The following is a 24,919-nucleotide window of genomic DNA, read 5'->3' as shown; positions in this document are numbered from 1 at the left end:
AGAACTATTTTCTAGGCATAGGAGACTCTAATACATCGTAATCGGTAAATTACGTAAATGCCGCATGCCATGAACGAACCTAAAGGTCAGTCAGTCCGAGATCTTACATAATCGCAAGGCGAAAGGTTGACCCATCTTTACACCGCAGACTCCGACCGAGTAAAAGATTTTAGCATACATTTTTTTTTCTTCTTCATTTATTTGCATATTTCGATAAAAGTAATTTTTTCTTTTCTTTTCTTTTTTATATTGTCACGATCTCATGTAACGGAATAAAGTGAAATCACCGGAAGTGTTTAACATTATCTACAAAAGTCTTGTACGAATAAATCCGACGTACTGAATTACACACTTTCGAGAGTAGCGAGTATTCTAAGTCGCTTACCATTCTCGGCCTTGACTTTCGATGCAAATCCGTAGCATATTTTAGATAAGTAATTATCATTAATTACCGTTCATTAATCGCTACTTGTGCTCCTAGTGCTGGAGATATTGAATGAATAGACGTGTATTATTCAATCGTGATTTGTTGAAGCTATTGATAGTCTTATTTCTGTACGAAGTTAGGCATTTGTCTAGTCGCGTAGGGTCAAGTTCACTGACACCAATTATATCTATATACTTTATATTTCATCATTTCCTTGTAGAGAGATATATATTATCGATACGAAATAATATTTTATAGTAATAGCAATTGTATCTTTATTTTTATTTTCTTACCTCGATGTAATTCGTATTATCGGGGGAAACGTTTAAATAAATATTTGAAAAATAATTATATTAATGGAAATATTATATGTATTTTGGAAAGTTAATCAAAAATAAAATCACGAGTTATATAAGATTACTTAATTTTAATAATAAATTTTGAAAAGTTTATTAGGAAATTATAAACCCAATCCTAATATATACTCACGATTGTGAAACTAAATATAAAGATATATTATTATTATTATTATTATATTGGAAAGTTAATTAATAATTTAATCACGAGTTTATTTGGAATATCGATTTAATTACTCACCAGAGATAATTCTTGGACCTTCAATAACTCGTAAATTCTTTCAAGTAGGATATGCTTAAAGTATGATCAATGGACTTTGAAGTAACTCTTTGACAAGTTTTATAAGTTTTAATAAATATTAAGATGTGCTCTCTCTGAATTCCGGTTAAAACTTTATCGATAATCATATGTTATTATCTTTCTAAGAAAGATAAATTTTTAAATTTTCCTTTGATAGTTTAATCGAGTTTATGATATTTAACTGAAAAAAATACGAACATCGAAGAAATGACTAAACTGTTTACAATAACTATAAATGCAACAAAACAACACGAAGGTTATACTAAATTGATTCTAATAATTGCATGGAATAATTTCACTTTATAATGGAACAAAATTACTTATGCGTTTGTCTGACAAACAGACGGTGTCATATGTTTTCTCTGAATGTTTTTTGAAACTTTATAAATTTGTATAGGTTCATTAGGATTATAGATCGTACATTCGGGATAATTGTAAGGGGAACTCTAACATAAGATACAATTGTTCTCGAGAGAACGAGAAAAGTTTTACTAGTATTCTTATATATCATTTCTTGTTATTAATTATCATACGTAATAATTAATTATTATAAGATAAAACGTATGAAAAATAATTTTGTAAAAATATTTAATAACAAAATAATATTATAATATATATAGCATCTATCATAAAATATTCTCTAATCAATATATTTTGATTGTTTAATTATCACAACAACAAATTCAATTGACACAAACAGATAGAATTATTTTTAAAGAAATTTCGATGAGGAAAAAAAAATTAATTAAAATTCAACAAGAGATTGACTTGAAAATCTCGAATCTTTGTCGACGTATAATTTACGGATAGATAGAATTATTAGTATTAGAGAAACCTTCGAAGAAAAATAAGCTAAACCATCGTAAAAGTCTAGTCGACTAATTGCAAGGACATCATACTACTACGCCTTCCTACGGAATCTTACGTAATAATTTTAGATAGATGAAAAGAGAGAGAGAGAGAGAGAAAGAGAGGATTCTAAACGACGATATTATTAATTGCAACATCATTCCTAGATCATGCTTTCATTCGAATAATTTGAATACATTCATCAATATTTTTTCATCCATTCTTTTTTGCATTTTATTTGATTTTCTCTTTCTTATATAAAAAAAAAAAAGAAACTAATTATACACTTGATCGATCGAATGGATGAAAACTGCAAATGACAAATCTTATTTGGCGATCTTACGAGACCATCCTCGTACCTAAATCCCTCTCTCTCTCTCTCTCTCTATCTCTCTCTATCTCTTTCACTCTCACTTCGAAGAATAATAAAAAGAGAAGAAGCGAAACGAAACGAAACGAAATGAAAGTTAACGGCATTATCCTCCTCCCGTCGCGATAAAAATCGAATCGGAATGGATCGTAAGGATTGAACGGAGGAGTTCGTAGTTGTCGCCACTACACGCGGGATTTATCAGTATCGTATATTAGCACAATATCTTGGCTTGTAAATTAATCGAGAGGCGTTTTCATGGTACCCAGTATCGTTACACGCTCATTGGAGGAAAAGGATGATGATCATCGTAAGAGACGGGAATCTGCCGTTTTAAGGCAAAGTGGGTGCAGACGAAGTAGACAGACAGACAGACAGACACCGTGGTCTTTCTCCTAACAACATCAAGATAAAGAAGAAGAAAAAGATGAAGATGAAGATGAAGAAGAAGATGATCCACGGAGTAAAAAGAAGAAGAAGAAGAAAATCGGTGATGCAGAGAGAGCTGAGACGAGTCGTGCTGGTAATCGCAGGCTGTCGTTATTAAATATGATTGCGCAACTCGAAAAGCAGCTCCAAAGGACGCGTATTATGACACTATGGCATGTAGTCGCGCTTCTATGGGGGCACACTGCGTCATCCTCGATGTGTATGACGATACCTCTCTCTCTCTCTCTCTTTTTCTCTTTCTCTTTCTCTTTCTCTTTTGACCAGACTCGTATTGCAGGTAATACGCCTGCGATCAGGGGCGTATACGAACCTGGGATCGATATCTTTTTACGTAGATATTATTATTCTCCATTCGTTCAGACGTCTCGATCGATCTAGTCCTTCCTTTTGCTCGAATAACTTCTCTATAACTTCTATATATGTATATATAGATTATGTTATATACGACATCTTCAGGTGGAGTATCCCTCTGTCCGGTCAGCTTGAATTTCGTCCTTCTCTACTTTTTATTTCATATTTTTTGATAAAGAAGAATGAAAAAAAAGGGTATAGGAAAAAATAATAAAAAGAAAAGCAAACATGTTTCTTTACCCTTCTTTTCTTCCCATCCAAGAAGAAGAAGAAGAAGATACTCGACTAGAGAAACATCCTTTTCATCGTCTTCTATTTCTCGTAATGATATACTTTACGTATCGTTACGCATAGATATATTTCTATGTTATATGCGTGTGTGTATATATATATATGTAATGAATGAACGGATATCTCAACCAAAAGCGATATCAGTCGCTTAACTAACATAAGTGGATTTTTATCCTTCGGAGAAACTTACACGGCCCGCTAACATTATGTAAACTTTAACGATCTTACATTAGATTAGAGAGAACAATTCAAATTAACAACGAAATACGAATAGAATGAACAATGTTAAATGAAATAATACCTTTCGATTAGGTTTTCTACGATTACGAACGAAAAGATCAATATATTCGTGATTCGTTGAAATTAATTTATAATTATTAACACGCGAGAAAGATTTGAGATGTATTTAATATAAAATAATCGTTTATCATAAATTCGCGATCTATCTAAAAGTTGATGCTCAATCGATTAGTTTTTGACGTTCTCGAATGCATACGTAAGTTTTAGATTTGCGTTAGATTTGATTCTTCAGCTATGACAAATCTTTTCTTGAAGTATATGCTGAGATTATATTATGCAAGCTCATCATCCATACATCACCATTTTTTTTCCTTCTAAACGTATAAGATGATGCTAGGCATATAAAACGATATACATATATAAATATAAATATATAGTTATATCTATAATATATTTGTATGTTAATGTGTATACGTATAATATATAATACTTATTAGATACATATATGTATATTCGTGGTTTTCTATATGCCCGAGCAACGTTGAGATTTCATCTTCTCGGCTGACGTACTCGAGTCGCATGATTTGCCCATAGTCGTGCGGCCGTACAGTCTTGACAAGAAAATTGTTTTCTTGAAAATCTATCCACGTTAATCAATAATAGTTAGTACTTTTTTACCTCTCTCTCTCTTTCTCTCTTTCTTTCTTTTTCTTTTTTTTGTTCGTAGCTGAACTCGTGAAAGATTACAATTTTTAATTCGTTCGTATAATCGAACGAATCGGAACGATGCAACCCCGTTTTTTCAATGTGAATTCTTGTGAATTCTATTTAATATACCGTAACGTTTTTTTTTTACCGTAACTCAATTCTCGATTTTTCTCATGACGAATATAAGAGAAAAAGAGAGAGAGATATCAAAATAGGGATTCGAAAATCTTCGAGAAGAGAATCGTGTGCATTCTATTGTGTTGCGCGCGTCACATGAATGACACGATGTAAATGTCGATATATGGTAGTGGAACTTAGCTGTGAGAAAGGTTGCATATATATACAAATTTATTTACATATATATATATATATATATGTATTTATTTATTTTTTTAGTTATTTACTTACATTAGTAAATAAAAATACGAAGATTAATATCGGACAATGTCTGGCTGTTGCTTATTGAAATTCGCGACACGTATGGATACGGTTTTATCTTATGTAGGATTCGTTTCGACGAAAAAAGAGAGAGAAAAAAAAAAGAAAAAGAAGATACACGAAAAAAAGGGTAGCCCCTGTTACGTTTGGATGAGTATTTCTTTTCTTTTCTTTTCTTTTCTTTTCTTTCTTTCTTTCTTTCTTGTTCTCTCGTTCGACCCGGATTTTGTAATTTCCTGAGAGGATTCTCTCGACTTCCACCTTGAGATCGAGTCGTGTCTTGCTTTCGATTTCGGTCTAACGCGAAAAGCGAATCCTCGCTTTATGAGGTCGTTTCGTCTCACGAATAACGTTTTACCTCTTGTTCCTTTTCAACACTTAGTCGTCCTTTTTCTTTTCGAACAAAGTTTTATCCCCAACACACGTCGAGAAAAAAAGAAAAAAGACAATTACAATTTAGAAGTTAATGGAATAAACAAAAAAGAAAAAGGAACAAAAACAATGGAACGTTTTTTTCTAATGAATTTTCACGCAAAATATGTCAAAATCATCTTTACATGTACATTGCACATTTAATGTATGAATTTACAACAAAAATGTAAACCATTAGAAGAAATAATTTAAATGGACAATAAGATCTGATGTAAATGTTAAATATTTTTAGGTTTGGTAAAGAGGATTGATATTCTTAATGTTCTATTTTTGAAATAATTTCACATTTATACAATTTTCGTGTTCATTTTTTTTTTAGATCGAAAAAGAAAAGCCGGGGAATTTGAAAAATCGGAGGCTTGTTCGTTTTACGGTTTAACGACCCGTTCCTGACATGTAACGAAACACTATGGCGGCTTTTTAATTAGTCATACAGAGATGCTGAAAAGATACGACGCGTAAAATGTGAACGACGGAGAACTGTATTTAATTGTAGGTGGATATAAAAAAAAGAAAAAAGAATAAAATAAGAAGAATTAAGAATAAGAAGAAAAAGAGGAAGAAGGAGGTGATAAAAAAGTCAAAAAATTCCCGAAAGTCATGCCATCGGTTCATTGGCCACTTCATTATAATAATTTATAAAAGCCTTATTATCTCTTTATTTGGCAAGGCGTGATATTTTCGAATGTAAGCTTCGCGAAATTTCAATATTACTGAGATTCTTATCTTTCTTTGCACGTTACGTAACTCAGAAGCAATTTAACATAAACTATTTTACGTCCGCTTTTCTTATTATTATTTATATTTACATATATATATATTTTTTTTGTCATACATATTTGTGCTGGTCATTATAACATTGAATTCATTGTTAAGGCAAACAATTTGGACACAATTTTATGATATATTTTATATTACAATTATTTACATTATCAAAATATATAATCAAAATAAAATTGTATAATGTGCAATATATTGTGAAATAAATTATCGAATAAATATGTCGAATTTTTTTGACTCACCATTAGTGTCCATTGTTACAAATATTTATTATTACGTATAAATCTATTAATTCATTATATTTTTTTACAATCAAATATTTTGCTCTAATTGTAAAACACAATTTGTCTATTTCATACGTTTCGTTAGATACGAATCATCATGCTATTTCAAATCAACGTACATTTTAACGCGCTTTTTTCATCACGAAAATAATAAAAAGATACTTCCTCGTTTTCGTATTTGGGGAACTGTATAATCCATAAAATATATTAAAATTTCATTTAACTGCGATAATAATAATCCTTCTAATTCGTAGAACAACTAAACCATCTATTTCGTGGTAATTTTTGTAGAATGTAAAACCGCACACGGAACCTTCCTTTTTCCTTTCTCTCTCTCTCTCTCTCTTTCTCGAGTTTCTGAATTGAAATAAAACAAAAAAACAAATTCAACGACGCGAATGCTAATTAAACAGGGGATGGGGCCCCGGCTGATAAGAATTTCACGCGAATTTAGAAAAAACTTAATCTCAGGCGCATTATTTTTTAAAATTCATTTTTGTTATTTCTTTTTCTCCTATGTTCGATCGACGTCGAAAAATTCGTCGAATACCTTTTCTATTTTCGTGAAAATTTAACGAGTCTTTCGTCGGCGGGTGGGAGGAGGGGAGGGAGGGAGTGGGAGGGCCGTTGTCGTCGTCTTCGTTGTCGTAGCTTCGAAGTACGCAAGCAAACTGATTTCGCGTTTTGAGATTCTTGAATAGGAGAAGATAAAGGAAAAAAAACAAAAAGAAAAAATACAACACAAGAAGCAATCTAAACGGAAATATTACCCACTCGTTGGATTTCCTGTTCGCAAGGCCGTGAAACACGAACTGACGATAAAAAAGAAAAAAAGAAGAAGAAAAAAAAAAGCTTAAGAAACAAACACCACAAGTGCGAGAATTGAGTCATGAAAAAGTGTAAATTAGCACATTAACTAAGAAGAATAAATCGAGAAATGATAAATCTTATCGGAAATATATTGGATTTATGTGATATAGATATTGATCGATGTTTAATAATGATATTAATAATGATGATTCATTATATTACCACTCTTTACGTGGAAACAATAAATGCATAATTACGTTTCGCGACATTTGTCTATCCGTTTATGCTTGGAAAAGCTTTTAATTTTCATTGAATTTAAACAATAAACGATAAATACCGATATTCGTATTTAGAATAATAAAAAATACATTAGATATTGGCAAATGTTATCAGGAATGAAAGAGAGAGAGAGAGAGAGAGAGAGACGTTAATTGATTTCAATTGACAATCTCGTATCGTTAAATTTTTATGGATCTTTTAAACGTACATAGCTACGAACTTTGATTGACTGTAAAAAAAGAAAAGAAGAAAAAATAAGAAACGAAGTGAATAAAAATCAAATACGTATAAATTGAATCCATTGATCGTTGTTGTTGTTACTGTTACACATTCTCAGAACACTGATATTTATATCATATATTAAATAACGAAAAAGAAATGTTCATATAATAAATTTCCAATGAATTCGTATTCTTTTATTCGGACTTAGATTAAATCGAAAAATACTTTCGCAAAAATTTTCGTGTCACGATCCTAACGCGAACGAATTATTCTTGTCGCATCTAATAAGAGTTGTTCGTTTCGTTAATTGAATTTCTATGGATAAGGAATAAGGAAACGAAGAGAAAGAAGAAGAAGAAAAAAAGATCATGAAAAATTGTTTATACGTTTTATACGCGAGGCGCGTGATTGATTCTCGCGTTTCGCGTAAACATACGCGAGATTATTCGCGCTTTAAGAACGATGAATTTAAATAATCAATGGAGAATACTCAAGGCCTTATCTATCAAAGACGAAGTTCGCGAATGAGACGACCTAGACATTGTACATGTGTGTGTGTGTGTGTGTGTGCATTTCTTTTTCTATTACGATTTTATTATATTAAATACAAAATTCGTAACGCGTAATATCTAATTTGTTTTTTTATTATGTTTTTTATTTTTCATGCAATATATCGTATAACGTATGTATATATGTATGTATGTATGTATGTATGTATGTAATTTTATTTTTTTTTTTGTTTAGTCAAGATAAAAGCATTCATTTCTATCGATTAAATCTTTCTACAAAAACATACGATTCATGTATATATATATATATACATATATATCTGAATGTCGTAATAAAAGCTGTAATATACGCACTTTACACGTTCGTATAAACTCGCATGAAAGTAAAAGAGAGAGGCTCGAAATATCTTTCTTTTTTATTTATTTATTTTGTTCGTTTATATTTGAAAAAAAAAAAGAAAAAATAATAAAAATCAAATTTATATCAATCCTTACGAAAAACGGAACGAATTTAGTGTAAATATTTAATAAGAGGGCCCGCGACGGAATGATTAAAAGAAAAGAATTCAAGATAAAAAGCATGAGGAGGAAAGAAAAGAAAAAGAAAAATGAAAAAAAGAAAAAGAAGTAAAAAAGAAATGAAATCGTAAAATAATCGTGAAATATTTACGTGTCACGTGGCAATGCGAAAAAGCTCTCGGAGTACTCGATATATCCCGATGCATTTTTCCGAAGATGCACTGGTCAGAAGGAGTGCATTGTGAAGAGGGCAGGGATGACCCCTTTCACTGTACCACGTTGGTACGGTCGCGTATATAAAGAGCCGAAGCATCTTACGAAGAAGCACAAGTACCAACCCATCTGCATCGCAAGCTCCCCGACCGGTGTCAGTGTAACCGAAAGAGATTATGTACACTATTAAGGTAGGTAACTTGACTTTCTCACTCTATCATAATCTTCAACTAACTATCTATTTATCCGTCCGTCCAACCATCCAACCATCCACCCATATCTTGTTCTGCTCATTCTGTCTCTCTTTCACTTGATGTCTCTTTCAACTTTATTAAATTTTCTTTATCTTTGTTTTTCCTATAATCGTCATCTTTGTAAATCCTCGGCGCGTGCGGCCACACGCGTCACAAATATGAAAATGATAGATGCTAGAGCTATTAAGAGTTCGTTCTAAGATAACAATAAGATACACGTAGTATCCATTACGCCAGTTAACAACAACGAGAAAACACGATTTGTGTCTGCTTTTAACGTTACGATACCACCGTCTACAACATCCTGTCCTATCATATTTCTATATCGTATTAAAACATGTATATATAACATTATCTTCTTACATCTTTCTTTCGTTTTTTTCTCTTTCTGTTTATTTATTTATATTTAAATCTTTACGCGTCGCGAACGATTCTCATTATAAATTTTCTATGTTTTTCTCATATTATCCAACTTTACGGAAATTTTCTCGTCTAGAGTATCGAATCGTGGGGTGTCGATTAATTTCAAAAACCTTGGTAAAATGTTGCTCACTATATATCACTCTTGAATTTTTTTTCCTTTCTTTTGTTTAATTTGTTCGGGGGGGGGGGGTTTTTTTTCTCTTTTCGATCACGAATCGTTACAAAATATGTCACGATGATTTTTCACGATTAAACTTTCACGTTCGTTGACGAGCCTCCTTCTCCCTCCCTCCTTTTCCTATCCACGTTTCTTTTTCCACAAATCTAGAAAATATGTTTGATCGGCTTTTTTTGTTTTATTTGCGCATCGTGGCTTTCGATACTTTTTCACGATCAGCTCGATAGAAATATCGCGAAGAAACTTTATAAGTATGTATACGTAATAATCGTTGATACCGTTGCTAGAATTTTTTAGAAAAAAAAACTATATAGTATAAAAAAAGAAAAAAAAAAACAAAATGCATTTTCGTTAGATCATTCAATGATCATTGACGACGACAGAGACGGCAAAGCATTACGTGCTACGGTTTCCGCGAACTTCGCTCATGCCAACGATAAAATTTGTTTATAACGATGAATGTTGGGGACGAGAGACGTAATGCCGCACAAATCTTACGCAGTGTTCCTTAAGTATTTCGTAATATCCTCTCGTTCATACACGTGATAGCCTCCCTCTTTTCTTTTCTTTCTCTCTTTCTCTTACTATCTTTCTCTCGCAATAGTTAAGTTTCATTTCGCCAGAAATAAATGTACAAATGCGCAAAAATTAAGTTGATTACGATAATAAGAAGCAAAACATTAATAATAATAATAAGATAAGATCGAACTCGATCATTGATTCGAATTAAAGAGAAACATACATTGATTATTTTTCTTTTCTTTTCTTTTATTTCTTTTTCTTTTTTTCAAACATTCCAAATATTTCCTTTAGAAGATTTTTTTTTCTATTCTCTAGCAAAAGTTATCCTACGTTTAGATTCTCGAATAGAAAAATAAAAAATTGACGTAGAGTAAAATTCTAACAGATAAAAAATACGGGGTGTATAAAATAATTTGAAAAGAATAATTATTTTCGAAACGAATGAAAAATTTAATTAATATCATAACCACACGAGTATATAATATTCGTAATTGCAAAATAAGAAATCTCCGAGATGACACGTTTTCACCATGGAATGGCATTCGTTAAGCAATAATATGCGACATCAATGAGACGCGTGGAACATTTAGTTACGCACACATACATTTCTCTGGGTGAACGCATCTTCTTCTTCTTCTTCTTCTTATCTGTTATTTGTTTTTCTTCGTAATATTCTCCTCCATACTCGCGCAGTTTAGTCGTATCTTCTTTGGAAAAAAAAAAGAAAAAAAAGAAAAAAAAGAAAAAGAATAAAATTGAGCACGCGTTCAATGTAAAAGGTTAATAATATTACTCGGTTGATTACGTTTCATTGCCTGGTCATGTAACTTATCGTACATGTATCCAGAAAAATGATTGAAAAATACGACTGTAATTCATACGATCTCACTATCTATCGTATTACCTCTTCATTATTTTTTTTTTTTACACACATATATATATATTTCAATGACTCTATCCTTCATTAGGTGAATGGAACGATATCATTGTCATTGAACACGTCACGTTGTACAGCTGTCTGTTTCTTCCTGTCGATCCCACTATACATTTTTTTTTTCTGAAAAAAGTTCAAAATTACATTCGCCAGATAGCATTTGACCCAATCAGATGAAATTTCTCTCTTACCCCGTACGAGCGAAGGATCGAAGGTAGAAGATCCTGTTGCACGAGAATGTAAAAAAAACTGTGACTTTCGAATCGGAAAAATTTGAAGTGCCTCGAGCACGCCCGATGCATCATCTCTCTTTCTATCTTTCTCCCTCTTTCGATCTCTGTTACTGCATGCACCGAGAGTAGTCTCCTGCATGATCGTTTGACCTTATGAATGAAGGAGCATCCTCCTGCAATGTCGGTTCTTCTTTTTCTTTTTTCTTTTCCTTTTTTTTTTTTCTCTTGTTCATCCTCGTTCTTTCATAATCCTGTCTCTCTATATTCTCTTATTACACGTTACTCAGAAACCGGTGGATGCGCCATCATTACCGGGTTGCTAATTCCTATTCCAACTCGTGCAACACTTATGAAATTTTCCGCACTTTGTCATTTTCTCGCTCGTCAAACTTAATAACTAACTTACAAATCGATTAGCATTTTAGATATCAATGATAACTACGTGCCAATGATTACTTACTATCTTTCGTGTAATCGAAAAATTGAATGAAAAATTTCTTCAAGAGAAATATCATCCTTTAACCGTAGTAGTACCTCGTTAAATTATTATTATGAACAAAATGTCTATGTACTTTTGTTGAAATTCAATTATATTATATATTAATATGTTAAATATATATTAAAATTGACGAATTTTGTTTAATACGAAAATAAAATAAAATGATCAAATGAAATAAACACAGAGAGAGAGATAGATCAACGTTTCTTTCATCATTAAAATGAAGAAAATTACGTATACTCGTTTTATTTCTACGAGGGAGAGTGTATTAAAGGAAAAAATATGCACCTACTTTTGCGTACACTTGGTACCACTTTTGTCTTGGCATTACGTTGTATATTTCATAATGTCATTTGCAATGACGTAACTGTGCACTCTCTCGGTGCAGTCTCTTTCTATCTCTCCGTATCTATTGTATCTTTCTCTCTCTCTCTCTCTCTCTCTTCTTCTTTCTAAGCATTATCATCTTCAGTTGCCCTTTTGCAGACACGTTCCACCGTGCCACGCCATGCCACGCGCGGTCGTTACTTTCACGAATTCTATGAATATTTGAGCGTACCCGAAAGCCATTACAAAAGGTATTTTCAATACGGCGGCCTTTTGTTTCTTTCTCTCTGGGAATACACCATCGACGAACAAACAACGGTCGTCAATTTGTTCGTTTCAATCGAGTTTACTAATTCGACCCAGGTGGAAAATTTAAATTTAAAAGTGACGTCGAATGTTACGATTATTCGATATCCTATTCATTCCAAAACACACTTGTCTAATATTTCCTTTGTGTTTTTTTTTTTTTTTCGTTAAACAATTTCTAAGCACACACCTTCGTTCTTTATACACATTAAGTTCTTTATATCGAATAATATTCATCGCATCGCGTTATTACGTGAATTAGCATTTATTATTCGCATAATTCGTCTATTGAAAATATGAAAATAATAAAAAACGCAAATGTTCGGATGATAAAAGTAGATGTAACTGTTTGAATAAAAGAATACGAATGTTTATATTACAGGTGTTGGTGAGTCTCGTACTCTGTACGGCAGGAACATTTGGCGCACCTCAACGACCATCGGGTGGTGCTGACAAGGATGCGGTGATTACGTCTCAACAACTCGAAGTCAATTTCGATGGGAATTACGTAAATAAGTAAGTCGACGTACACGATTTTAAACGTTCAAATCGAAACAACTTCTTAAAACGAGGATAAGAGAAATTGTTCTGTCAATATCTACGCGTTATGTTCAATAATGTTCATAAGTTGTCACGCAAGCCTTTCACTTTTCGAACAAACATACCAGCACCCCTTTTTTTTTAAAACACACTCGATTAAAAACACTCCTTTCATTTCTAATAATATTTTCGCGTTAATTCGAATTATTCAAATAAACGATAAATTGTCTTGTGTATTTGAAGGAAAAAAAAAAAAGAAATATAGTTAAAACGAAAGGATGAAAAAATACAATCGACGGAATATTTGTTCGATCGGATCTCAGGGGGAAATCGATAGACATCGATCGAAAGATCATGAAAGATAATAATAGATACGGAGTCCTATTTCGCATGGACGAACGCCGGTAGTTTCCAACTGGTGGTCGGTATCCGCAAAGGCATAACGTTAAATGCGGTTTCCCATTAGCATACAAGAGAAAAGTTACAATGGGCAAAAGACAAGAAAGTAAGTAGTACCTGCCTAATGACGTTCGGCCGTTCACACGCGGACGCGCATGATTCTCGCCCACGCAGACGACGACGACGATGACGACGACGACGATCCTTTTTGTTGTTATTTTCTATCTCTCTCTCTCTCTTTATTTTATTCCTTTTTGTTCGAAATACTGCACAATACTAGGAGCATTGTTATTCGCGAGTAGGTCGCGTTACTTGTCCTGGCTGCATACGATTCCAAATATACGCGAGATATATATTTCTAAATTTTTCTTTATAGATTTAACAAGTTTTTATTTTAATATCGTATATATCACAATTTATTCAATATTTTTTGTTAACATTTGTCCAGCTTCGAAACTAGCAACGGCATCAGCCATCAAGAATCCGGTCAACCAAAACAAGTCGACAACGAGACTCCAGTAGTCTCCCAGGGTTCGGACAGTTACACGGCCCCAGATGGACAACAGGTTAGCATAACGTACGTCGCTGATGAAAATGGATTCCAGGTTCAAGGTTCGCATATCCCAACGGCACCTCCAATCCCTCCTGAGATCCAAAGGGCGCTCGAATGGAACGCGGCTCACCCCGAGGAGGACTCTGATGGTCAAGGCAGACCGAGCCCGAGAGGTAATCTTTTTCTTTCTCTTTATCTCTAGAGAATTAAACTATTCGGAAACACGTACTATCCCTTAACGTTCCTTCTTTGTCATTTGGCGGTTGTTTTTCATTGGGTGCTCGTTTAAAAGGGTACAACCCAAATCTCAACTCGGTCTCTGATCGATGCTAACTACTTTACAGTGGCTTTCTTCGATTCCCCATTCCGTTTGTTTCCCATTACCTTCCTGTTCAATAGCCTTTGAAAACGATTGATTCCTTTAGGAATCTTACTTACCACGACCTCGGTTAACCTAACTCTGTCTCTTTCGATTTCTTCCTCTACCTAAATTAATGAGAAGATCGCTCTTTACGATATATCAACAAAATTTCATTAATCCATCGTCAATCTTTTTTTTTCCCTCCCCTATTATTATTATTGTTCCTTCTTTTTCTTTTTTTTCTTTTTTCAAACTCTCCGTTAATTTTTCTCTTACAGGTTAAACAGCCAAACTTTACCTCAAATGTGACCTGATTCCAAGCCAGCTTGCCATGGATAGAACCGACCCCGTGCTACCGACGCAAACCATAAAAAGAAATATAGTTTAGTATATTAATCTAGGATACACGTAACCGAAAGCAAAAGGCATTTCAAGACCGGTATATAATAACTATATACTTCCGCGATATTATGTTAGATTTTTTTTATTTGTATAAGAGGTATGAAGATGAAAACAAAAATTAACTAGGAAAAATTGAAAAAACAAAAAAAAACAAAAAAAGAAAAAAGAAAAAGAAAAAGAAACGATATAAGTAAAGTAAAGTAAAGTAAAGAATGAAAATCCATTTCTACAAATAACAACGCACCGTAAAGCAATTCAGACGAATAAATGTTTATCGAGTTGCTTGAAAAAATACGAACACGCGGCGGCAATTCCCTTCTGCGCGTTTCGTCATTGGTGCAGTGCACCGATCCACCGTGCTTAGTATATAGATTATTATATATAATATATATAAATATATATACACTTAACTTGTGATTTCTGTATATAAATAAAAAGAATACATTCTGCCGAAATCCGACCGAGTTTATCCAAATTTCTATCGTTCACGCTAATTCAACCCTAACCAACTATACCAACACTACCCCAACCCCTCTTTTTACCGCCACCTATTCTTAAATGACGGCAGTTAACAGTATAAAATGTTCATGTAATTCACTATGTGCAAATGGCAATTATTAAATGCTTAAAACAAAAAAAACAAACTATGGTGTACCTTGTAATTATTTTTCCCACACATTCTTCTACTTCTTCTTTTTTTTTTTCCTTAAGTTCTTGAGCATTAAAATATCATAAGACGACTGATTACTATAATTGAATCTTTGTATTAAGAGTGTTATTCAAGTGTTGGTTATCAAAATCTTTTTCTAAGGATGTTAAATGTTTTGTTTTTCTTTTTTTTTTTGTTTGATTTTAAATATAAAATTTATCGAGGATGTTTCTTGTAATACAAAATCTGTTTTTTTTTTATTAATTTTTTGTTTTTAATTAGAAACACATATAGGTTTGAGTAAAAATTTCATTGGAATCTATGGAGGCAATCAACAACGACTTTGATTTATTGATTTCGTTTCAGACCATACGTTCGAGTTAAACCGAATTCGATATAAATTTGAAGTCGTTCAACGTTATTCTTGACATAAACTTTAAGTGCAATCTTTGGTACTCGAATTAATCAATGATCAGTATTATAAGAAATAATGTTATAGATCGATTGATACTTTTAGAAATCGTAGTTTTATTTTCTTTTTTTTTTTCTTTTCCCCATGAAGTCGTCGTCCTTTATCGCACACCATTTATAAAGAATAATCTTTGATATTTAATTATTTTTTTGTTTCGATACTAAAACATGAATTTATTTCTATATTTCTCAATTCTGTTTATATTAAATGCATTTACCAATTTATTATTTCGTCTAACTTATTTTGAAGAAGATTTATACAGTGAAAGTAAAATACGTACGATCGGTGTAAAATACTTATTAAATATCGACGAGCATAACTCGATTACATAAGTAAATTAATCGATTTGATATTTATGAGATACGACAATTTGCTATTTCCTGATTCCTCTTCCTCTCATAATAGTACAATTCATTCAAATAAAATCTCATTATCTACTACGTTATCATATTATTTTCACTTTACTGATAGACGATACAAACACTTTCAAAGAGAAAAACTTTCTTGTCGATTTATACTGTAAAAAAAAAATATACTTTGTCATTTGTTTATTTAAAATACAAAAAAAAACAGAAACAATTTATAAACAAACAACTCTTTACGATATATCAACAAAATTTCATTAATCCATCGTCAATCTTTCCCCCCTCCCCCTATTATTATTGTTCCTTCTTTTTTAAAAACACCTTTTTTTTTTCTTTTCTTTCTTTTTTCAAACTGATTAATTGGTTATAAGCTCCTTTAAATATTTATTATTAATCCAAGATTTTCAAACCTAACGATCGTCTCTGTTTTATAAATTAAAAGTATCTACAAGAGAAATTTTGAGAGGAGTAACACATTTCGAACGAAAAAAAATAATAGAAATTTTGTCAAGGAAACAACAAAAATATAGAAAGTTTACCAATAAAATTATATAAGCCCACATCAATCGTCGAACAACAACGAGAATGCATACGCGGTTCGGCCGATAAAATCGATAAAATAAATTACAAACGCGAATGTTAAATAAAAAAAGATCAAAAATTACAAACTATACAATATGATTCACATTTCGTAAGAATGTACGTAGAATTGTATGCTTTATTAGAAGCCAATGAACGCTGTGTATACACACACATACATACATACATATAATTACGAGAATATTTTTTGTTAAATATATTAGCAAGATCGTTAAATGTCTTAATTACGAGCTTTCTACTCGGGTAAGAAACTAGCAACTCGTGAATAGCATGATGGGGATCGATTATGCACGTATGATTTTCTCGTACCAATGAACCTTTCTTTCTGACATACGTATATCTTTTTACCTTTATGTTATTAAAACATTACCGCAAGAAGAATGTCAAATGTTAAAATATACTATTATATTCCGATGACACTTTTCGCAATACGTAATTCACTCCCACGGAAATGACGTAACACTCATTCGTCAGGAAACGATAATCGAAATAATAGAAAAAAAATCTTTGTTAGAATCGATCACTTTTCGCAGTGAATACGATCGAGCTTTGATCATCCAATGTTATTGATCATCATCAAGATTTCACTCGATTAGTTTATTTATTTATTGCTAAATCGAATGAAAGATTATTATTCATAAAATAATGTTTATGAAAATGCGTTATCAATCGTGTTATTAACATATTAAGATTTATGTTAATTCGTGAGTATCGTTTTATTCTAAGATTATCTGTTATAGTAATTAAGAGTAATTATAAACTGTGAATTTTTAATGATAACAAAGCAATCATCTCTCTCTCTCACTCTCTTTCTCTGTCTTGGATTAATTCTCGTTTTAAAGTAACACTTAGAACTCGCAAACTGTCTTTATAGATAATCCAGTACTTTCACATATGATGCTATTTAGCAAAAACTACGTAGCACCTTTTAAAGCCGTGTCATTGAAACCGATAACTGTACTATGAAAACAAATGTTAAATACAAAAAGAAAAAAAAAGAAAAAAAAAAAATGAAAAATCTCTAATATTATCTTTCAAAGCTGTCGCTAAAATTAATAATTCATTATCATACATAATAAATCGCTATTTTATATTAATTTTATTTCTACGCAGACATCTCTACTACTACTGCTTTCGTCTATACGCGTTGTTTTTTTTTTGTTTTTCTTTCTTCTTTTCTCGTAGTATATTATAAATCATAAAAATCCTTGTCATTCAATTAAATCAAATAATTATGCATAAACGTTACAAACATCTTAGGCATAGGTATATATATATATATATATTTATACGCACATTTTATAAGTAGTTCCATCTATTAAAAATATATTATATATGTAATTGTTGTTCTCTAATATAAATATAAATAAATGATTGTTAATAAATTAACGTATTATATATTGAAAGTTTAATTGTACGATTATGGCCGTAAGCGATCACAAACGGTAAGAATTCTTCGTTAAATAAAAGAGAAAATTTTCATCGATTAGAAAGATGTATTCAATACTGGTCAAGCAAAACATGAACCGGTATCATCGAATGACATTTGGCGCAATATGTCGACACGGGTAGGTTCAATGTATATAAAAGGTGGGCTCTGCGGTTAAATCATCGTCAGTAACGTCCAACCTATGGTGTCCAAACGAAATTCAAGTGAAGTCGTATACAAAAGGTATCTCTTAAGTATCACCAATAATTCATTTCCCTATACGTACGATAAACATCAACTTCGACATTTTCAAATCGCACATTAATCACAATTAACAATTTTAATTATTTCCTAATTATCAGATATAAACGTTGATTTATGTCAATCATAAATAATAACTATCGTTAAAATCTATTCTATCGTCGATAATAAAAATTGTCAACAATTAACTATCGTTTATGCAATTAAAAACGATTTATTCTAATATAAAAAAAAAGAAAGAAAATTCATGTGAACTCATCAATTTTAGATACAAAATGGCAACCAACAAAATTATCCTATTGAGTATGCTAGCAATGACAATGACAATGGCAGCCAATCCAAACGAACCGATAGCCATTGTCAGTCAATCGCAAGAGATCAACCCGGATGGTAGTTTCCATGCAAAATGGGAAACCGCTAATGGTATAACCGTAGAGGAACACGGTAATCTGAAGAATATCGGTCAGAAGGACGAAGCCGAGGAAGTTCAAGGATCAGCTGCTTGGACTGCTCCCGATGGTACGAAAATCAATCTTGGATGGCTTGCTAACGAAAATGGTGCCGTTTTCGAAGGTTCTCATTTACCAACTCCACCTCCACCTCAAGCAATTCCTGCTGCCATTCAACGTGCTCTTGATTGGATAGCTGCTAACCCCTACAAAGAGGATTCCAAAAATAAACTTTAAACGTTCGTCTACTCTTTATTATTGTTATTATTATTATTATGAAAAAGTTGGATTGAAATTCATAAAAAATAAAAATAATAGAAATTAACAATTACAGTATAGTACTCTCCGATCGGTTCTCATTTTTATTTCTTTTTGTATTAAACTCGTAACCACCCTCTAACCCACACCCACCCTTCTGGACTCGATTATTTTAATTTCTAAGAAAACTAGGGACGTATTAATTAATGGGATGACTTTCGCACCAATCTTCGTTGCTATCCCGGTCAAAGATTTACGACCGACATAGATTTAATGGGCAATATTAAATAGCGGAATCAAAGGAGAAAGGAATTTCAATAGTCGAGCAGACTGCATAACCTTCATTATTCACTCTTTAATGAATTCGTCTACCATTAATCCCGTTTTAAGATAGGATTATTTCATTCTCTCTCTCTCTCTCTCTCTCTCTCTTTCTCTTTCTATGTAATATTTTTTTTTCTACCACCATTTCTCACGTTTCTATTTCTGCTCGTTATTTATTTCGAATTCGTACGTGGGATTACTGTCAACGAAAACGTTGATTGTTTTTTTTTTTCTGGTCTATGGTAAACGTTCTGTTTCATTTTCATTTCAAATATTCACACGATTCCTATAATATATGAAGATAAATAATTAATTTTTCATAATTGTTTATCCAAGAAATTAATTTCACTCAAGCCATAGCAACTTTTGTTATTGCACAACATTTCCATTATATTCGTTATAAGAAATGAAATGAAATTTTCATAATTTTTAGGTCGACAGGTTTACTTCTGTAAAAAAGTAAAAAATAAATTAAAATAAAGAGAAAAATATTTAACACTTACGCATACATAAATATTCATTATTTATAAATATATGTTGCACAAGCGTCGCATTAAGAAAATACCTTCGAAGTAGTAGTTAATTAGGGATCGTTAGCTGTCATCATCGTCATTCCTTCGTTTGCAGTAGCATGCATCTATGGTATACGTGACAAAAATATCTTTACGCGTGTAAACAAAACTTGGATCATGTCATGGAACGTCATTATGAATGCTAAAGATGACAAAGTGTTTTTCTCAAATGAAGAAGTCAGTGAAAGCGAATATACTTGTACCTGTTTACTTTATTTTTTATATATATGTTCATAAAACTCAAACACACATATACACATATAGAATAAAATAACTTGGAAGAACGAACGAAATGTTGAAAGTATGCAAGACACGTATACCAGACACCTAACCAATAATTAATAAGCAATAGTTAACGCATAATAAACAAACGATAGTGAATTCTTTACCTTAACAGCTGTCGATTACAACAACAACGTTTACCGTTCAATCGAATATTCCTTTTTCATTTCCATCCGTGATATATGAGTATTTTTCATTTCGAAACCTAAAATTAAAAAAAAAATAGAAAAATTATTTCAATATATATTCCAATTATTAAATATTTTCATAAATTTGATTTTTAACTTAATTGAATTCCAATGTATTTCATTTCTCTTTCATTTACATCATAGCAACAAAATATATATATATATACAGTACGTCAAAATATTAAAAATCGAAATCGATGAAAATTGAATTGATCCAGATTCCACCCCGACACTCGTGAGTATAACTTCCCGATACGTTTCATCGTGGAAAGTAAAATGTCAATCAATTGCATAAAATCTAAAACTTATAAGATTAAACAAATGAATAATATTCGTATTAAATAAAATCTCGACGGTTATAGGATGATCGTGTTGTTTGGTTGGTTGGTTGGTTGATTTCATCGGTGAAAGTTTAGGAAAGATATGATCTCGAGTTCCGGTTCCTTAACCCCTTAAAGGAGGCGTGTGCATTTGACATCAGCCATGTCAAATTGAGTAGACACTCTCGCTCGTACAAACATCGGGTAACGCGTTATTGTTAGAAAGCTTAGAAGACAAGAAACCACTCGCGATAGGTTGGATCATCATCAATGAGACACGTAAGACGAAAGGTTACACGATCGTCTTTCGTCGATTCAACGTATTAAAAATCCTTGACTAGAGTTGAACACAAGATAGAAGATAATAATAAAAGAATAATATAAAACTGCGGAATAAAACGCTTTCCTTATGGCACGAGTAATTTGCAAATGACGTAATTTCTTCGAGAGTTCTTATACGTACGATACGTCCGCTTGATTGATTAATGACAATCGTGCAAGGTTCATAATGAAAAACAAAACAATATTTTTCTACGTCCTCTCTCTCTCTCTCTCTCTTTCGTTCATCTATACTTTTAAACTTTCTAATATACGAAATTAAAATTACACGCGTGTCTGTTATTTCTATAGATTGTTTTATCGTTCGTTTTTATTTTTCTTCTTGTTTAATTTTAATAACACGTAGATTATTGTTTATCGCATGACTCTGAATAATTAACATTTGATAAAACCTTTTCATTTTTATCCCTTCGCATTAGATTTTGTTTAACATGTTGGAAAAAATAATTGAGAATTGAAGTGTGGTAAACGATCGACGTGTTTTTAATCAACCAATGTATAGAAAGTAGATCACGACGTAGGACGACGCATTATTATGAATGGATCATAATTCAAATATCGATTTAGAAAAGATCGACTCTCTCGTGAAAGTCTAGAGATTTCTCTTATTGTTAGACAATATTCAAATTAATTGTCGAACAAGGAAAACCGTATAATTTCCTATGTCGTGTCGTATTAAAGCAAGGTCGTAAGATAAAAAGAGAGAGAGAGAAAGAGAGAGAGTGAGAAGGAACCGACAACATTTCTCCTGGGATGCAACATTTATTCTCAAATGCACTTTGATATGCTTAACGACTGTTAATTACATCGGTTTGCTATAAAGTAGATATATATTTATATGTATAATATAAGTATCTCTTTTATGTATGTGTGTGTATGCATGTATATAAGTGTGTTTATACATATAAAATATATATATATATATATAAGTATGCATATTTTTTGCACATATATTTATATATATATATAATAATATCGCGCATATAGACAAGTACAAATAAATATTTACAACAAATTGAACCAGAGTATAATATAGTCCATGTTCGTAATCGGACGTCAAGAAGAGTTTAAAATAGGTAATACAAAAAAAGAAAGTGTAAGAAGGAAAAATAATAATAAGACAACAAGAGAGAGAGAGAGAGAAAGAGAGAGAAAAAGAAAGAAAGAAAGAAATAAAATAAAGAAAATAAAATAGAATAGGAAACAATGCGAACATAATTGCGGCGAGACGGCGACGTCAAGTGAACGGATTTGAAAACTTATCATCGAGCTAAGAGGGAGATAGATAGATAGATAGGATCTTCGATTAATTTAAATCAATTCTTTCGATATTATCGCGAGAAAAAGAAAATATTTATACGAATAAAAAATATAAACAAAAATAGAAAGGCGGGGGCGTGGGCGGGGGGCGGATAGCTTAGTGAGATCACACTGCCGGTAAAAAAAAAAAACAAAATGGTCGTCCGATAGAGTCGTTGATTATTTAAACACGATTGTTCTCATCCTCCTTGGATGGATGTGCTGCTATCCATTCCAAAGCTTTCTGTATGAGAACTGGAACTTCCGGTGGTACCGGTAAATGCGCGCCAACCGGTTGGAATCCATTTTCATCGGCGGTGTAAGTCAAAGATATTTGTTGGCCGTCATCGCTCGGATAACTGAATGCACCTTTAGCTTCCATAGCTTCGGTCTCTGAGCCAGCGTTCTTAACCTGTCCTTCTTCTTCGGCCTTGATGCCGTTTCCGCTCTCGTAACTCCATTTGTACGATCCATCCGGATTCGGACCCTCTTGACTTTGGCTTACGATTGGTATTGGCTCATCCGCCGGAGCTGGAGCTGCCGCAGCGTATGCTGCCAATGTAATGATGGCTACCTGTTTAAAGTAAATTCAAATCAAATATCGAAACGAATGATTCAACGTTTATCCCTTTTTTTTTTTTTCCCCCATACTTTTATAATATTTTTTTGTGGCTTTTTTCTTTTTTTTTTAATCACCGAAGAGTAGCGTTCAAACTTTAACGAATAATTAAATCGTATTTCACATTTGAAAGTTAATATAATTTATCTGATAAAAATGATAATATTGTGAAAAGAGAGGGAAAAATAAAAGGACGTGTTAATGGTTATTTTAAAATCAAAATACGCGATGGAAATGGGCAATTTCGATAACGTGTCGCTATAATGGTTATCCAAAAGTCTGCCGAGAGAGAAAGAGAGAGAGAGAGAGAGAGAGAGAGAGATAGAGATAGAGCTCTGCTTTCAGTGGTTAAACCGTTTCGAGTCAGCCGCGGCAGTAGTAGTAAGTCCGAGCGAGTTATTAGGTCAGACCATATTTCATATACGCGCCGCGCTTAACTATCCTTTCGCCTATGTACGAATTAAACGTTGCGTGTAACCGCTTTAACCACCATCCGTTTTGACAACAGATGTACTTACGCGAACAATGTTTCAATATGTATGTATTTCCTATATATATATATATATATATATATATAACTCGAAACGCGAATTCACAAACTCTAAATAAAATTTAACTTATTTACCGAATATATAAGAATGTATGTAATAAAAGAAAGAAAAAAATCGCGGTAGGATACATCCATTCGAAATAAAAAAAATGTTCAAAACAAAAAAAAGTATGCCATTAAAAATCCTTGCAGTAGCAGTAGTAGTAGTAGTAGACAACAATCCGAATGGTTGGAAAATGGTCTCTCGTTTATAGACCAATCCACTACTTACCGTCACAATAATAACACCACCCTCGTATAATTAAAAGTATCAAACCAAAAATATCTCAAAGAAATATTATAATAATCACTTTATTTATTTATTTATTTATTTATTATCAAGAAGAACTTGTTCGATACGATGCGTGGGCGGCACAATACGATACGAAGAATCACGCAACACCCGTAATTAATAAATATAACGAAACACCATCGATTGGTATCGATATCGATGGTAAATCCTCGACAACACGGTAAACCCTCTTTAAATTTTCCCCAATCGTATCTCGCGGCTCGATTTTCACCGGATATTATCCCTTTTTTTTTTTTTTTCATTTCTAACTTCCGCTTTTTTGATAAATCTCTTTTGCGACTTGTCGTAACTTATAAACGCTTACCAATGACGTATACATGCTGCAGCAGTAATCGCAGATGGGCAAGTGTTTATCAAGCCCCGCAGCGCTCGGTGTATATATACCCCTGGAGGCATCACCAATACACCACCGTTTCCGCGGTAACGATGGGCCACCATGTTACTGGGGAGATGCACATGGGACATGCATGTAAAGAGTAAGAGAGAAAAAGATAGAGAGATTAAGTAAGAGAATGAAAGACAGAAAGAATGGCAGAGATTTATGGGAGGGGTGGGAGGGGAGGGGGGTGTTAAGGAGGAACAGATGGACACAACAGAAAGGGGGTTACACACGGATCTTCGTTTAAACGTTCTTGGCGCCTGATGCATGCGTGCTTAATGCACCTTCCTTCCTTTTCTCTCCCCCTTACTCTCTCACTCTCTCTCTCTTTCTTTCTCTCTTTCTCTATCTTGCACATTTTCATGCATTCATCTGCATCGGCACTATATGCATCTCTTTTTTCCATAGATGAGTGTCGTCGTATCTTTGTCTCTTCGTTGTCGTCGTTGTCG

General features: G+C 32.6%; 3 protein-coding genes across 4 annotated transcripts; 2 read left to right on the top strand and 1 right to left on the bottom strand.

Moving 5' to 3' along the window:
* Window positions 1–8,913: 8,913 nt before the first annotated feature.
* Window positions 8,914–15,400, top strand: LOC106793584 (endocuticle structural glycoprotein SgAbd-1-like). Of its 2 annotated transcripts, XM_014760631.1 has the most exons (4): window positions 8,914–9,020; window positions 12,888–13,021; window positions 13,893–14,170; window positions 14,637–15,400. In XM_014760631.1, the coding sequence occupies exons 1-4, from the start codon at window positions 9,006–9,008 to the stop codon at window positions 14,639–14,641; spliced, it is 432 nt and encodes a 143-aa protein (XP_014616117.1). In that variant the 5' UTR covers window positions 8,914–9,005; the 3' UTR covers window positions 14,642–15,400. The 2 variants fall into 2 exon arrangements, with proteins under 2 accessions (XP_014616117.1, XP_014616118.1); XM_014760632.1 differs by lacking the exon at window positions 8,914–9,020 and having other exon boundaries at window positions 12,873–13,021.
* Window positions 15,401–18,376: 2,976 nt separating this feature from the next.
* Window positions 18,377–19,234, top strand: LOC106793530 (endocuticle structural glycoprotein SgAbd-2-like). Its single transcript, XM_014760532.1, has 2 exons — window positions 18,377–18,518; window positions 18,805–19,234. Exons 1-2 carry the CDS (start codon window positions 18,478–18,480, stop codon window positions 19,220–19,222), a joined length of 459 nt encoding a protein of 152 aa, XP_014616018.1. The 5' UTR covers window positions 18,377–18,477; the 3' UTR covers window positions 19,223–19,234.
* A 3,368-nt stretch (window positions 19,235–22,602) lies between these two features.
* Window positions 22,603–24,561, bottom strand: LOC106793525 (endocuticle structural glycoprotein SgAbd-4-like). Its single transcript, XM_014760526.1, is given in 3 exon segments — window positions 22,603–23,141; window positions 24,393–24,518; window positions 24,520–24,561. Coding segments are annotated over 3 exon segments (543 nt in total). The 5' UTR covers window positions 24,547–24,561; the 3' UTR covers window positions 22,603–22,751.
* Window positions 24,562–24,919: the final 358 nt, after the last annotated feature.

Source organism: Polistes canadensis, unplaced genomic scaffold, assembly GCF_001313835.1.
Source record: "Polistes canadensis isolate GaletaPanama2010 unplaced genomic scaffold, ASM131383v1 scaffold_15, whole genome shotgun sequence".
Taxonomy (NCBI): domain Eukaryota; kingdom Metazoa; phylum Arthropoda; class Insecta; order Hymenoptera; family Vespidae; genus Polistes; species Polistes canadensis.
Note: the sequence above shows the minus strand (reverse complement) of the source record. Positions and strands in the feature narration are given on the sequence as shown.

Coding starts and splice junctions, on each gene's coding strand:
- LOC106793584 (XM_014760631.1), top strand. Junction 13,022..13,892: donor GATGGGAATTACGTAAATAA/GTAAGTCGACGT, acceptor ACATTTGTCCAG/CTTCGAAACTAGCAACGGCA.
- LOC106793530 (XM_014760532.1), top strand. CDS start 18,478: ATGGTGTCCAAACGAAATTCAAGTGAAGTCGTATACAAAAG. Junction 18,519..18,804: donor AGTGAAGTCGTATACAAAAG/GTATCTCTTAAG, acceptor CATCAATTTTAG/ATACAAAATGGCAACCAACA.